Below are 14,321 nucleotides of genomic sequence, written 5' to 3' on the forward strand. Positions count from 1 at the left end.
AGAGGGTTGACAAAATATTTACCAGGATGTTGCCAGGAACGGAAGTTATAAGCAGAGGTTGGATAAACTGGGATATTGTTTTCCCACTGGAGTGTAGGAGGTTGAGGTAACTTTATAGAGGTTATAAAATTATTGGGGGGGGGGGGGGGGGGGGGGGGGGAAAGGACATAACATAAGGTGAATAGCAGGTGCCTTTTTCCCTAGGATGGGGAATTTCAAGACTAGGGGGCATATTTTTAAATCATTTTCCTCTCATCTTTAAAGACATGATTAGCAATATTTTCTTAAAAAAGGCAGTGACTTGTGTGTGGAATAAATTTTCAAAGGAAATGGTGGATGCAGTAGTTAGTGTTTAGAAGACGTTTAGATAAGTACATGATTGAGAAATGTTTGAAGGGATAGTTTAGTTTGGGATTAGGGTTGGCATGGATTAGTTGGACCAAAGGGTCTGTTTCCATGCTGTATGACTCCAATTCAAAAACACCAGCATAGAGAATGAAATTGACTGTACTGTGCATGTACAGTATCTCAAAACATATACTGGTAATGTTCAGTGAATAAATTGCACCCTCTAGTGTTTTGTTTCGTAGTGACAGTATTTAATACCACATCAGTAATACTGAAATTGCAAGGCTTCTCCATTATACCACAAAAATCAAATTCTTATCTTAGAAAGAAGATCTAGAGTTGAGCTTGCTCAGTCACCAAGATAATGGTTGACCTCTTTCCACAATTCCATCTTCCTGAATTTATCCCCACAATCTGTAAATCTATTAGCACCCTAATATTGACACGCATTCAATATACTCAACGAGCACGTAAAGTTCTCTGCAACAGAGGATTCCAAAGATTCACAACCCTTTTGACAATAAATTTTCTAATTTATTTAAAAATACCAACCCCTCAAGTTGAGTCTATTAACTGGCATTCCAGGTTCCCAGCCACTGGATGCATTTTCTCAACATCAGGGAGAACTAGCCATTTGGACACAGAACTGGCTTGAAGGTCGAAAACAGAGGGTGGTGGTGGTGGGGGCTGCTTTTTCAGAAAGGAGGCCCGTAACCAGTAGAGTGCCACAAGGATTGGTGCTGGGTCTACTACTTTGTCACTTATAAATGATTTGGATTTGAATATATAAGAGGCATAGTTAGTAAGTTTGCAGATGACACCAAAATTGGAGGTGTACTGCACAGCGAAGAAGGTTACCTCAAATTGCAATGGGATCTCGATCAGATAGACTAATGGGCTGAGGAGTGCCAGATGGAGTTTAATTTAGATAAATGCGAGGTGCTGCATTTTGGGAAAGCAAATCTTAGCAGGACTTATACACTTAATGGTAAGGTCCTAGGGAGTGCCGCTGAACAAAGACCTTGGAGTGCAGGTTCATAGCTCCTTGAAAGTTGGGTCAATGGTAGATAGGATCGTGAATAAGGCATTTAGTATGCTTTCCTTTATCAGTCAGTGTATTGAGTATAGGAGTTGGGAGATCATGTTGCAGCTGTACAGGATGTTGATTAGGCCACATTTGGAATATTGTGTGCAATTCTGGTCTCCTTATCAGAAGGATGTTGTGAAAACTAAAAAGGCTCAGACAACATTTACAAGGATTGGAGCTATAAGGGGACGTTGAATAGGCTGGGTTGTTTTCCCTGGAGGATGGGAGGCTGAGGGGTGACCTTATAGAGGTTTATAAAATCATGAAGGGCATGGAGAGGGTAAATAGACAAGGTCTTTTCCATGGGGTAGGGAAATCCAGAACTAGAGGGCATAGATTTAGGGTGAGAGGGTAAAAGATGTAAAAGAGACCCAAGTGGCAACCTTTTCACGTAGAGGGTGGTACGTGTGTGGAATGAGCTGCCAGAGGCTGTGGTGGAGGCTGGTACAATTGCAACATTTAAAAGGCATCTGGATGGGTATATCAATAGAAAGAATTTGGAAAGATATGGACCAAATGCTGGCATATGGGACTAGATTAGTTTGGGATATCTGGTTGGCATGGACAAGTTGGACCAAAAGGTCTTTTTCCATGCTGAACATCGCTATGACGCTACTGCATTCCAATAAGGACTGCATATATTTCATTTATTGCTCCTCACAGGCTGACTTGCTCATTCTAGGAATCAATTTATTCATTGATTCTACTTCCTATGAACAAATATACGGGTAGGGATTGGGGGAGGGTGGAGCAAAAAAAAGACAGAAGCAAAGCCACAACCATGTTCTATTAGAAAGAACAGAATGGCAGCTTTGTTCTGAAAATAAAATCAAAAAGAAATAGCAATTTAAAAGAAAAGCAGAAATTGATGAAAAGGAGAGTCAATGTTTCAGATCCAGTAATCCGTCATCAGAACAATTTACCAGTTTTGAAGGCGGGTTACTGGACCTGAAACATTGACTGTTTTCTCTCCATAGATACTGCCAGATCTGAGTTTCTCCAGCAATTTGTTTCTGTTTTAATTTTAGTTCTGACAATCTTTAGGGCAGAGTCAGAAAGAAGTCTCAAGTTGCTTTAGCAGTACTCAATGTTTTTAGAATTAACCGAGAAAAATCAACATTTGTAACCATTGGAGGAAGACAGAGAATCACAATGCGAATATGCAGAATGTCACTCATAGGAAAGACTTCTGACCTCATCAGAAGAGTAAAAAATTCTGAAACGAAGATGGTAGCAATATTTCAAAATCTGATTGTGGTTATAAAAGGATATTGTTGGAAAAATGGATATGGAAAAGTGGTTACTTTTGCTATTCGCTGGTCAGGACTAGATCTTTCCAAAGTGCTTCATGCAGATTTGGTTCATTTTCCTTTTGTGCAATACACTTGTAGTACTTAGATGGATCACTTGAACTGCCACTGTATACACAGAAACAGGCCAAGTGTTGGAAAACATGACTAGGATAGATAAGTGCTCGATAACCCAACAAGACTTGATTGGGTTGAAGGTCTCTTTCCATACTGTAAAACTAACTCTAAAGAATGCTACATTGTTGCAGAATAACATTTTTAACCATGATTTAATGATTCTGTAATATGACTTACATCATCTAAATTTCAATGACTATAACTTAAACGACCTATCATCCTCCTACAATATAGCTGACTAGTCATGATACTGTTCTTTCGACATAAAATCTGCTCATTCTCATAATCAAACTCCTTTTGTAACATTGTTTCAATCTTCAAGTACAGAAATTGGAAGTTGAATTAAATTAAAATAGAAGTAATCTTTCCTTATTTGCACTCTCTCCCTTAGGGCGAGAGGAACACAAGGACGACTGGCTACCTATACAAACAAGGAAAGAACACTTTGCTGAGGGGAGTGTCACCGTCAACTAAGAATTTAAAAAGAATACAAATGTCAAGGTTGGGTATGTTTGATACAGACTAGGGAGGTGCATTTAATCAGAATTGTTGAAGCAGCAATTGTGAAAATGAGATGAACCATGTTCGAAACCATGTTGATAATTACTGGGAGTGAAAGAAAGGCAGTCTCCAAAGATTCAACTCCAGATAAATACTTCAAAAATCAAAGTCTCAGGCTTTGAAAGAAAAAACAACCCTGGCATAAGAGTGTCTTCAAATTGTGTGAACTGCAGCATTTCATTTTGAACTTTGTTCCAAGAACCTTTTTTAGCCCGCTAAAAAGAAACTATACGATAATGATTATTCACATATTTAATTGTCTGGTTTAGCTAATTATCAATTGGGATTGATGATCTCAAAGACAGACAAGCAAAAAGCACCTTGTTTTCTCAGTTTGAATTTACTCATTTCTTAATAAGCTCAATGAAAATTAGCTACAGTGTACTTGACTTGATCACATTTCTGATTAGCACTCATTCTACTAGATTTATTTTTCACCATTTGTGGTACAATGACATGACAATATTTGTTTCACAGGCCACACTTTCAGGTGTCATAGCTCTAAAAGATAACATGGTAAATAAATACTGAATATGAGGTGTAGATATCACATTATTTGTGACATTTCACATTATTTGAATGCTTTACCTGTATGATTTCTTAATGTCTTCTGGCGTAGCATTTTTGTCAAGTCCCAGAACAACATATAATGTTTCCCCTGAGGTGGACAATGAGCGCTGCCTTTGGTCAGCCATTTTACACTAACAGAGGATAGAAGAAAAAAAGGTGGTGATGAGAAAACACATGGTCATTTCTTAGCAAATGTAGGTTTAATTCAAATAGCATTTTCAAAGCACAGTGATTTTTAACCAACTGGAAATGTGTTACAGTAACATGGCTTTAGAAATTGTTAATATTAAAAAAGAAACAAACTTAAAGAAAATTGACCTAATCTTTCCAGTGCATTCTATCTGTATTGACTGATTACAACTGCATCCTGCACTGCTTAACATGAATGTCAGTTGTAACTTTGAAACCTCCAAAGCTAGATTATGGTAAAATGCATTGCATCGAATTAATTAATTATAATGGATTGTCTGTAATATGATGTACAGATTTCTGTTTTTACTATGTATTTTACAAGCTATATTCTGCATTATTGCATTAGAAATTGAAATATAAGAAGTTGTGGAAGCAATTTTAAACTACATTTGAATTTTTGCTACTTACCCAGAGAAACATCCTGAAAATCTATAAACATCTATCAAATTGAGACAAACTATCTCCCTACATTCATCTGCAAAAAACTAGAGATGGATTTTACTCCATCTGATCAACATATTTTATTGGCAGGTGCAGATTGAAGCTACCAACACCACTCAATGCCCCTTCATTAATTTTACACTATTGCAGCCAATACATAATACACAAAACAGTAAAACATATACCTTTATACATATTGGTTACACATTTACAATAACCTTTAAATAAATAACATGCTTCCACGGTGTTGAGATTTTTAAACTAGATTTTGATTTCATAAGTTTTAGGTAGAATATTCAACGTTTTTGCAATCATGTCCATCTTTTGTGTTTTACAAGTAGTGATTTGGATTTTCAATGCACTTATTAGAATAGATGAACATTGTTATTTACCTCTAATGAAGACAATGTTCTCAAATTAAAATACCAGCAGGCAGACATTCAAGATGTTATATCATAACTTTCCCCATGAGTAAAAACAATGTTGAGATTTAATATTCATCATTACAAGTATTCGGATGGATTTGTATGCAAGTCATCATTACCAGAAAGTACTTGCCCATATTGCTGGCTGCCAGTAAAAATCTTGAAAATCAGTAAGTGACAAAACAAAAAGCTAGAATATAAAGAGACACACTATGCTGACAAGAAACAATATTGAAAATGCAAAATCATGAAGTTCAAGGTTTGCGTGAAGATTTGTAGCTTAGGTGCCAGTTGTCATAGTTATGGGTAGATTCTCCGAGCTGGGAAGTTGATTTGCAGAGGTTTTGTCCCCTGTCTAGGTGATATCTTCAGTGCTTTGGAGCCTCCTGTGAAGTGCTGCGCTATGGTGTCTTCTGGAATTTACTTGGTGAGTCCATTAGGTGCCCCATTGATCTGTTCATAAATTTGGTTGTTAAATGTGAAGTGTGTTATCAAGTACAGGTTTGGTAGTTTGAGCATGCAGTCCTTGTTGATAGGTTCCCCCGTCTTATTGTCTGTTCTGCCTGTCCAGGAGGTTGACTACTGTCTCTCTGGCTTGAGTTTTGTCATTTGAAGTGAACAGCGCAGTTGCATCAAATGAGCCCATTGCTTTGTCTTCGTCTATGTTTATGTTCTTGACATTGACTAGGAATTCCTGTGATGATTGCATCGAGTGTTTGGATCTGCTGATAAGATGTTTCAGTTGTTGTTGGAATTCTTTTGTCAGTTTGTGTGATGGAGTTCCTAGAAGTGCCACCATAGGTCTAAGTGGTATGTCTGGTTCATGTACCTTTGGTATTCAGTAAAATCTTGGGGTATTGTTTCCTTCTGGTTTCATTCTTTATAGATCAATCCTGTTTAACAGTCCGCATACTCAAACTATTAGACTTGTGCTTATGACACACTTCACATTCAACAACCAAATATTTGAACAGATCAATGGGAAACCTATGGGCTCAACCATCTCCGAGCTCGTAAATGAGAAAAGTATACAAGGTATGACCAGGTGGGGAAAGAGTTAAGTTTAGGGTTGCTTGACAAAGGCTCAGCTAGCATGATTTTGTTTACTGCAGTTTCTTATCTGGTCAATGAAGTGCTGAAGGAAAGGGTAGTGGGTTAATGAGGTGAAAAGCATCCATTACGTAATACCAGTTAACAAGGATAAGAACATCCACTGTATAATGCCAAATGGCTTAAACTTTACTACAATGCTCAATGCTTGCTGATTGCAACAGCCACCCAATCAACATTGATGCTGCCTTATTCAGATGCTGCTCCCTGCAAGTAACTATATAATTCCTGAAGAATCTGCTGTTCAAGAGGAGACCAAGAGTTGAGAGGCAATCCATTCCTTCTCCCTCCAGGGTCTGGAATAAAGATGAAGGAGGTAAAGCTATACTGGGTCTCTGGGTGTTTGTTTTGACTGATACGGGGATAGAGAAATGGGATGACAATAGCAGAAGTAATGATGCAAAGACTGGTTTCAAACAGCCCTCCCACAAATCTGACCCAAACTCTGGATCAGATATGTGGACAACACTTGTGTAATTAAGTTAACAGATTGAGAACATACCAATACCATGCTTACAGAGATCAAATTTACGAGACAGGAGAAAACCAATCAACTCCCATTCCCAGATATGGTGTTAGAAAGAACACAGAAGTGAATGCACTACAAAAATAAAATGTACAGAAAAGCCACACACACTGACCAGGCCCTGAACTACAACAGCAACCACCTAAACACACACAAAAGCTGTATCAGGGCCCTGTTCAAAAGTGCTGCAGTGATCTGTAGTCCCCCCTCCCCGGACCTGCAAAGAGAAGAACACCTCTACAGAACCTTCATCAAGAATGGATATCCCAATAACTTCATCCATAGATGCCAAACAAAGACTAGGACGTGCCACGATCTAACACACTAGCCACAGTACCTTACAGAAATGACGTCTCAGAACTAACAGCCAGACCTCTGCGACCACTGGGATTCATGGCAGCCCATAAACTGACAGCCACACAGACAATTCTCACCAGGACAAAAGATACTATACCCATCATGTGCAAGACTAATGTAATTTACAAGATACCATGCAAAGACTTCACAAAACACTATGAAGGAACAAACTGGCAGACAACTAGAAATCTGCATCCATGAACACCAAATGGCCACTAAATGCCACGATCAGCTGTCTCTAGTAGTCATGCATACAGAAGACAAGGACCACAAATTCGACAGGGACAACACAACGATCACTCATCAAGTAAGCAGAGGACAGCCAGAGAATTTCTAGAAGCATGATACTCATCCACAGAGTCCATCAATGAGCACATGGACCTAGACCCAATATACCGGCCACTATGCTGAACAACTGGAACTGGCAACTAGAAGCAGCAGGAATGGAACCAAATAAATCCCAGAAGAGACAGTACAGCAGCACTTCACAGGAGGCTCCAAATCACTGAAGACATCACCCAGACAGGTAACATCTACAAATCAACTTCCTAGCTTGGCAAACATACATCACAAATTACTGTGACTGTGGGCATCAAAAAGTGAACAAATGGAAGTAACTGACATGCATGCAGTATGAAATATAAAGAATATTTGGCAAAGATATCAAAAGGAAAAAGATCTTTCTTGACGAACTTAGTCAATTTTATTTTTAAACAAGGTAACAGAGACAATGAAAATGCATTTTGTAGAATCTACCTGAACCTTCAAAACGGCCTTCATAAATGTCAGACAACCTGAGTTGGACAAATAGCCAACTGCATTGGTAGCTAACTTCATTTAGATAGAAAACAGTGAGAGTAAAAGGGATAGTCATTTTGAGTGACAGATGGGAAATTCCAGAAAGATCACTGGTGGGATCAATGTTTCTCAAAATTTATGATGATTTGAGTTTCAAAACCAAAGCCATTTCTAAAATGTGGTGCTGCTTTCTGAATTGTTTGCTGCATCTGTATATAAGCTTGCAGTGACGTATGAACAAAGATACAAAGGTCTCTTTGGACAAATACAATTTCCAGTCTCTCATCATTTAAAAGAAATGCTCTTCACTTTTGTTGCTCCTCAAAATGGATGATCTCAGTTATCCACATTTACATTCCATTTACTGGACTCTTGTTCACTCACTCAGCTGCTCTGAATCCCCTCTCTGTATCCTCTTATTCATTTCCATCAACAAACTTGGAAAAATTACAAGTGGCCCCAAATCCAAACATCGGTATGGATTGTGAAACGTTGGAGGACAAAGCCCTGATCCTTAAGGTACCTCACTTGTGGCAGACAGCCAATTGCGAATGACATTTATTCCTATTCTTTGCTTGTGGGGAAATGTTGTTTGGACATAGATGATCAGCCCTGATCTAGAATGTCAGACCAGGCTTGAAGGGCTAAATGGCCTACTCCTGCACTCATGTTCCAAGAAACATACTCACTGCTGTTTCGTTTGGATGCTATAAGACCATTTGACTCCTGATCTCATCACAACTTTGGCCCAAGCATGAACAAGGATTGAACTCCAGAGGAGGGGAGAATGACTGCCTCGGAGATCAAGATAGCGGTTGGTTGAGTATGTCATCAAGGATCCTTGAAAAACTGGAATCAATGGAACCAGAGTGAAATATACTGCTCATTGTAATCATATCTTGCACAAAAGATCATGCTCATGCTTGTTGGAAACCAATAATTTCAGTCCCAGGGTATCACTGCAGAAGCTTCTCAATGTGGTGTCCCAGGTCCAACTAACTTTAACTGCCTCAATCACTTTCCCTCCATCAGGCGGTTCTGTATCATTCACAACTTCCCAAATATTAAAGTAGTGTTTGTGCTCATGTGCAGCAAATCCTGGGCAACCTCCAGGGTTGAACTATTGGGTAGCACAAATGCTAATTGTTAGTTGAGTGGCAGGCAATGAATATCTCCAAGAAGAGAATCTAACACCTTCCCTTTGATGTGCAATGGCATCATCACTGCATTTCTACTCTCTATGTCCTGAAAGAGAAAATTGACCATAAAATGAACAGGATTCAAGTTCAGGAAATCAGAATAAAGAAGTGGTTTGCATAGAGATTAAAAATTATAATAAAAATGAAATCACTTGCAGAAGTGCTGTATAAGCCCTAAAATGTAATTATATAGCAGAATGAAGTATCAAGGAAGATAATTTTTGGAGCTTCTTAGAAAAAGGCCCAGCAATAAATTATGGGAATCTTCAGTTGATAGGAAAAGTAGGCGAGGGAAAAAAAAATCAGATGGTCATAAGGTAGCCTAAATTGTGAATGGGGTGCCACTGTAACATCCACTAATATTCTCGTGATATTCCATCTAAATCTTGAAATTGCCTGTTGAATTCCTCCATCTTGTTCAAGTATGCTGAGGTCTTCAACATGGAACCATTTTTCTTAGTCTTCGTCTCTGCCCTTTTCCACTTTCACAGCTTGTTCAGAACCAGAAAGTGAGCAACCACATATTTACAACTCAATACATATTTTATTTCTTGATTTAAGAAAATTAGTGATTTAAGGCATATCTAAGTATTTGCGGGACTTTTCATCAACTTAACTACTTCAGAATGGAGGAGGAGTTCACTGTAGCTCACATTGACTTTAAGAAAGTCTGTAAACAAGGGGTGCTGAAGGGCTCTTGCTCGTGTCAAATCTGTGACCTTAACAGCAATTTTTAATGCATGAGGAAAGTTCTTAACCTTACTCATTTTTGCATGCTAGAAGATTATACTGTGGTTATTGATCAAGAGCAGAGGAGAAACAGGACCATTTCTGCAAAATGCAACCACAACACCATATTTGCGGAAAGCAGAGCTAGGGTGTCAGCAGTCGCAATGGCAAAATAACTGCAGAGAGGCTGATGTCCAGTCACCCTTTATTTAATTGTGCACAGTACACTGGTTGTGGTCAGCCAGCTCAGGATAAGTCCCCTGAACTAAGGTGATTCTAAATCCCTTGTTTACATTAGCGAGTTTTATGATGATTTATAGGTCAGGTTCTGGATGAAAGTTTGCTCGAGGAGCTGGAAGGTTCATTTTCAGATGTTTTGTCACTATACTAGGTAACATCATCAGTAAGCCACCAGAGAAGCACTGGTGGTATGGCCTGCTTTTTTTTTGTGTGTAGGTTTACTGCAGTTGGTGATGTCATTTCCTATTCTTTTCCTCAGGGATGGTAAATGGGATCCAAGTCAATGTGTTTGTTGATAGAGTTCCAGTTGGCATACCATGCTTCTAGGAATTCTCACACGGGTCTCTATTTGGCTTGTTCTAGGATGGATGCATTGTCCCGGTCGAAGTGGTGTCCTTCCTCATCTGTATATAAAGATACTAGAGAGAGTGGGTCATATCTTTTTGTGGCTGTTCATGTCATGTATATTGGTGGGTAGCTTTCTGCCTGTTTATCCAATGTCGTGTTTGTTACAGTTCTTGCAAGGTATTTTTGTAAATGGTATTAGTTTTGCTCGTTGTCTGTACAGGGTCTTTCAATTTCATTAGCTGCTGTTTTAGTGTGTTGGTGGGTTTGTGGGCTACCATGATACCAAGAGGTCTGAGTAGTTGGGCAGTAATTTCCAAGATGTTTTTGACATTAGGTGAGAATGGCTAGGGTTCCTGGATGCATTTTGTCTGCTTGTTTGGATTTGTTGCTGAGAAATCGGCAGACTGTGTTCATTGGGTGCCCGTTCATTTTGAATACGCTGCACAGATACTCCTGCATAGGAATTCTTCTGCTCTTTGTAGTTCCTCTGTGCTATAGTGTATGGTGGCTCGTTGAAATAATGTTCTGATGCAGCTCCGTTTGTGGGTATTGGGACGATTGCTTCCATAATTCAGTATTTGTCCATGTGCTGTTTTCCTGTAGATGCTGGTTTGAAGTTCCCCATTGGCTGTTTGCTCTACTGCGACATCTCTGGGAGGATTGACTGAACTACAGAAACAATTATCCCAGAGATGTCGCAGTAGAACAAACAGCCAATGGGGAACTTCAAAACAGCATCTACAGGAAAACAACACAAATGGACCAAATACTGAACTACAGAAGTAATTTTACTTTATTGATCAATTTAGCATTGCCCCGAGTAGGGCACTGCTTGTCACTGGCAACTCGGGTGTTTCTTTTCTTCCTGGTGGTGGAAAATGAATCAAGTTTTCCACACTTGTGGTTTTTGCATGGTGTCTTCCAACTTGCACACATGGCATGGGTCTGGGAAAAATAAGCACTGCTGCTGTTTGGTGGTAGTGTCAGGGTTTAGAAATAAAAAAGAAAAATATATAAGTAAGAGGATGTAAAAGTTTGCTCACTAAGCTGGAAGGTTCATTTTCAGATGTTTTTGTCACTATACATCATCAGTCAGCCTCCTGTGAAGTACTGGTGGTATGGCTTGCTATACCAGTGGGGAAAAAACATCAGTACATTAGGAATATTCAGAAAAATAGATCTTAATGCTCTATAAAAGAAAAATGGCTTTACCAGAAGGCAAAGTAACAGTAGTACTGACATCATGCTTTGCTGACTATTCTGGAAGTTTCTCACATTGACCCCCCCAGACCAACAAGCAGGCCTTTGGCCTACATTGTCATGGCGAACTCTGACAGTCCCACTGCTAACAAGGCCTTCAAAGACTGTGGAAACGCTCAAACACATGAAGCGACTGATACCAAAATGTTCCACCTTCAGCAAAATGCAAGAGAAAATTACCTAGTCAAAGCCTGTACTTTTGCACATATAATCTACTTATGATTAAAAGAAAGGTCTGGGATTGTAACAGAGTTCAACGTTGAAGTAACCCCACTTTATGAAGCAACTCCTCTTGGAGACAGTGAATATCTGAAAAGCAGAAACAAAGGACATGTTCTTTGTAGCAGGTTGGTCAGCAACAGCACAAAGCAGACCATTCAAAATCTACTTAGAAACAAATTATAAATTGACATTCTGCAATAGCTTTATGTTAGACAGTACAGCATTCCAGATCTGTTAACTTAGTGCTCCAGTGCCTCTTTGTTTAGCTAGGACTTGAAACCGCCTTCCATCTGAATCACTTGAATCTAGTGGGAAAAAAAACTATCATTGACATTTAAAAGGTTTATTAATGAATAAAAAGACAAAATACTATGGATGCTGGAAATCTAAAGTAAAACCAGTGCTGGAGAAACTCAGCAGGTCTGGCAGCATCTGTAGAGACAGACATTGTAAAAAGTAATCCTCAGTTCTGAAGAACAGCAACATCAACCTTGAAACATTAATTCTACTTTACTCTCCATTCATGAATGGATTTGGAGGAGTCGGTGTTGGACTGGGGTGGGCAAAGTTAAAAATCACAACTCCAGGTTATACTCCAACAGGTTTATTTGAAAGCACTACCACCTGAAGCAGCAGCACTTCAAAGGCTACTGCTTCCAAATAAACGTGTTGTGATTTTTAGCTTTGCCCACCTCAGTCCAACACTGGCTCCTCCAAATCATTGTTCATGAATGGAGAGTAAAACCTGGTGTTGAGTGATCATTAAATTCATGGTCAAGACCGACTAGCTAATCAGCAACTGCAACCCTGGAGTATTGCGTGGATGAGGCAAACAATGAAATTGACCAAGTATGATTGATTCTTCCATTTTTAAAACTGTCAATTTAATGAACATAGCTTTGCTCGTTTCTCTCCTCCACCAAACACCCCGTAAGCCACTTTGTTACTAGCTGATTACAACATAATGGAGAGGACTTGATCTCTTAGGACTGGTCGGTAGGCAACAGGAACTCCTACCAAATGGCAAGATGATGAACTTCTAAAATTCAAAGTGCATCACTACAATGAACCTGACCAAAACATTAGTACCTAATACAACTGTCGTTTGTTATATGCAAATGTAAAGTTTCAGTTGCTATTACTTAACTTTTTGTAATCAATTAATTGAAATACACAAAACAATAGATCAAATTATATGCATAACCAGTCTTCAAAATACAGTTATTGTATAAGCATTTGATGACACTAGGTCTGGTGTACAATAAATCTTTGACGTGATTTGTGTATACTGGTCTTTACATCACTAACTGCTTAGAATGTGTGGTGCATTGGTTAAGCAACCTTTCTCTGCAACGTTTCTTGGCTGTTAAGCATCATAGGTCAATGCTCAATGCTTCTAATTGTTGTTTGAGTTGAAATGTCTTAACATGGCCCAAGAATAACAGTTAGAACATTCCCTGTTAAAATGCTTCTACCGTAGCGTATGGTGTTTTCATTCACTGAGTCATTAGGGAAACTCAAAATAGCCAAAAGCAGAAACATGCTATTTCTGAACCTTTGGATCTTAATCCACAAATATTGAAACACAGATCAGTCCAGAGACTGGGTGACTGAATTAATGTATAATCTCTTATCTTGCACAATGGTGTTTCAGAATAAAGTCAGAAAATTAAACATGCATTTCCTGGAGTCTGGAAATCTGCATAATGTAATTTTTTAAAACATTCTCCCCCTCCCTCCACTATATTCATTGAGTTTATTTTTTCATAAGGGCTTACCTCCAAAACACAAACCAAAAATTAATGCTTTCTAATTGACCTACAAGATGGGAGCAATACAACAATAACCAATGTAACACTGGAAAATTGCTGCCAAGCATGACATTTTTATAAAACTGATTGTTCCCTTCAAAATAAAAACCAAAAGTACAAAATTAGGGAAGTCATGCTTAAAAACTATGCAAGGCCCTAGTTTTACCACACATGGAATACTATGTAAAGTTTTGGGCCTCTGATCCAAGGAAATACGTACTGGTTTTGGAGGCAGTTCATATTTAATCTCAGGTGTGGATAGATTTTCTTATGAGGAGAGGTCGAGTAAATTGGGCCTATACTCACTGGAATTTACAAGAATAAGAGACCTCATTGAAACATACAAGACTCTTAGGGTGATTGACAGAGTAGAGGTGGAGATGTTGGTTTTCCCTTCTAGAAGATACTATGACTAGAGAGCATAATCTAGAGTAAGGGGTCACCCGTTTAAGACTCACGAGAGAAACATGAACCTGGAATTCTTTACCACGAAGTTCTGTGGAGACTGTCTCATCAAGTATATTCAAGGCCGAGACAGATAATCTTTAAATTTGTGAAGAAATCAAGAGATGCAAGGAAAAGGCAAGAAAGTGGAATTGAGAATGATCAGATCAGCCAGGATCTCATTAAATGGTGCAGCTAACTCAATGGGCTCAATCTCCTACATTAT

At 38.8% G+C, this 14,321-nt stretch overlaps 1 protein-coding gene across 1 annotated transcript in view; it reads right to left on the reverse strand.

Annotated features, from left to right (window-relative positions):
• The window catches only part of LOC132822943 (dnaJ homolog subfamily C member 5), a 67,502-nt gene that overhangs the window by 19,301 nt on the left and 33,880 nt on the right, over positions 1–14,321 (reverse strand). The window contains exon 2 of the mRNA XM_060836371.1: positions 4,012–4,124. Within this exon, the coding sequence (XP_060692354.1) occupies positions 4,012–4,118 (107 nt within the window). The 5' untranslated portion in view covers positions 4,119–4,124. The remainder of the gene's footprint in view (positions 1–4,011; positions 4,125–14,321) is intronic.

Source organism: Hemiscyllium ocellatum, chromosome 15 (genome assembly GCF_020745735.1).
Source record: "Hemiscyllium ocellatum isolate sHemOce1 chromosome 15, sHemOce1.pat.X.cur, whole genome shotgun sequence".
NCBI classification, from domain to species: domain Eukaryota; kingdom Metazoa; phylum Chordata; class Chondrichthyes; order Orectolobiformes; family Hemiscylliidae; genus Hemiscyllium; species Hemiscyllium ocellatum.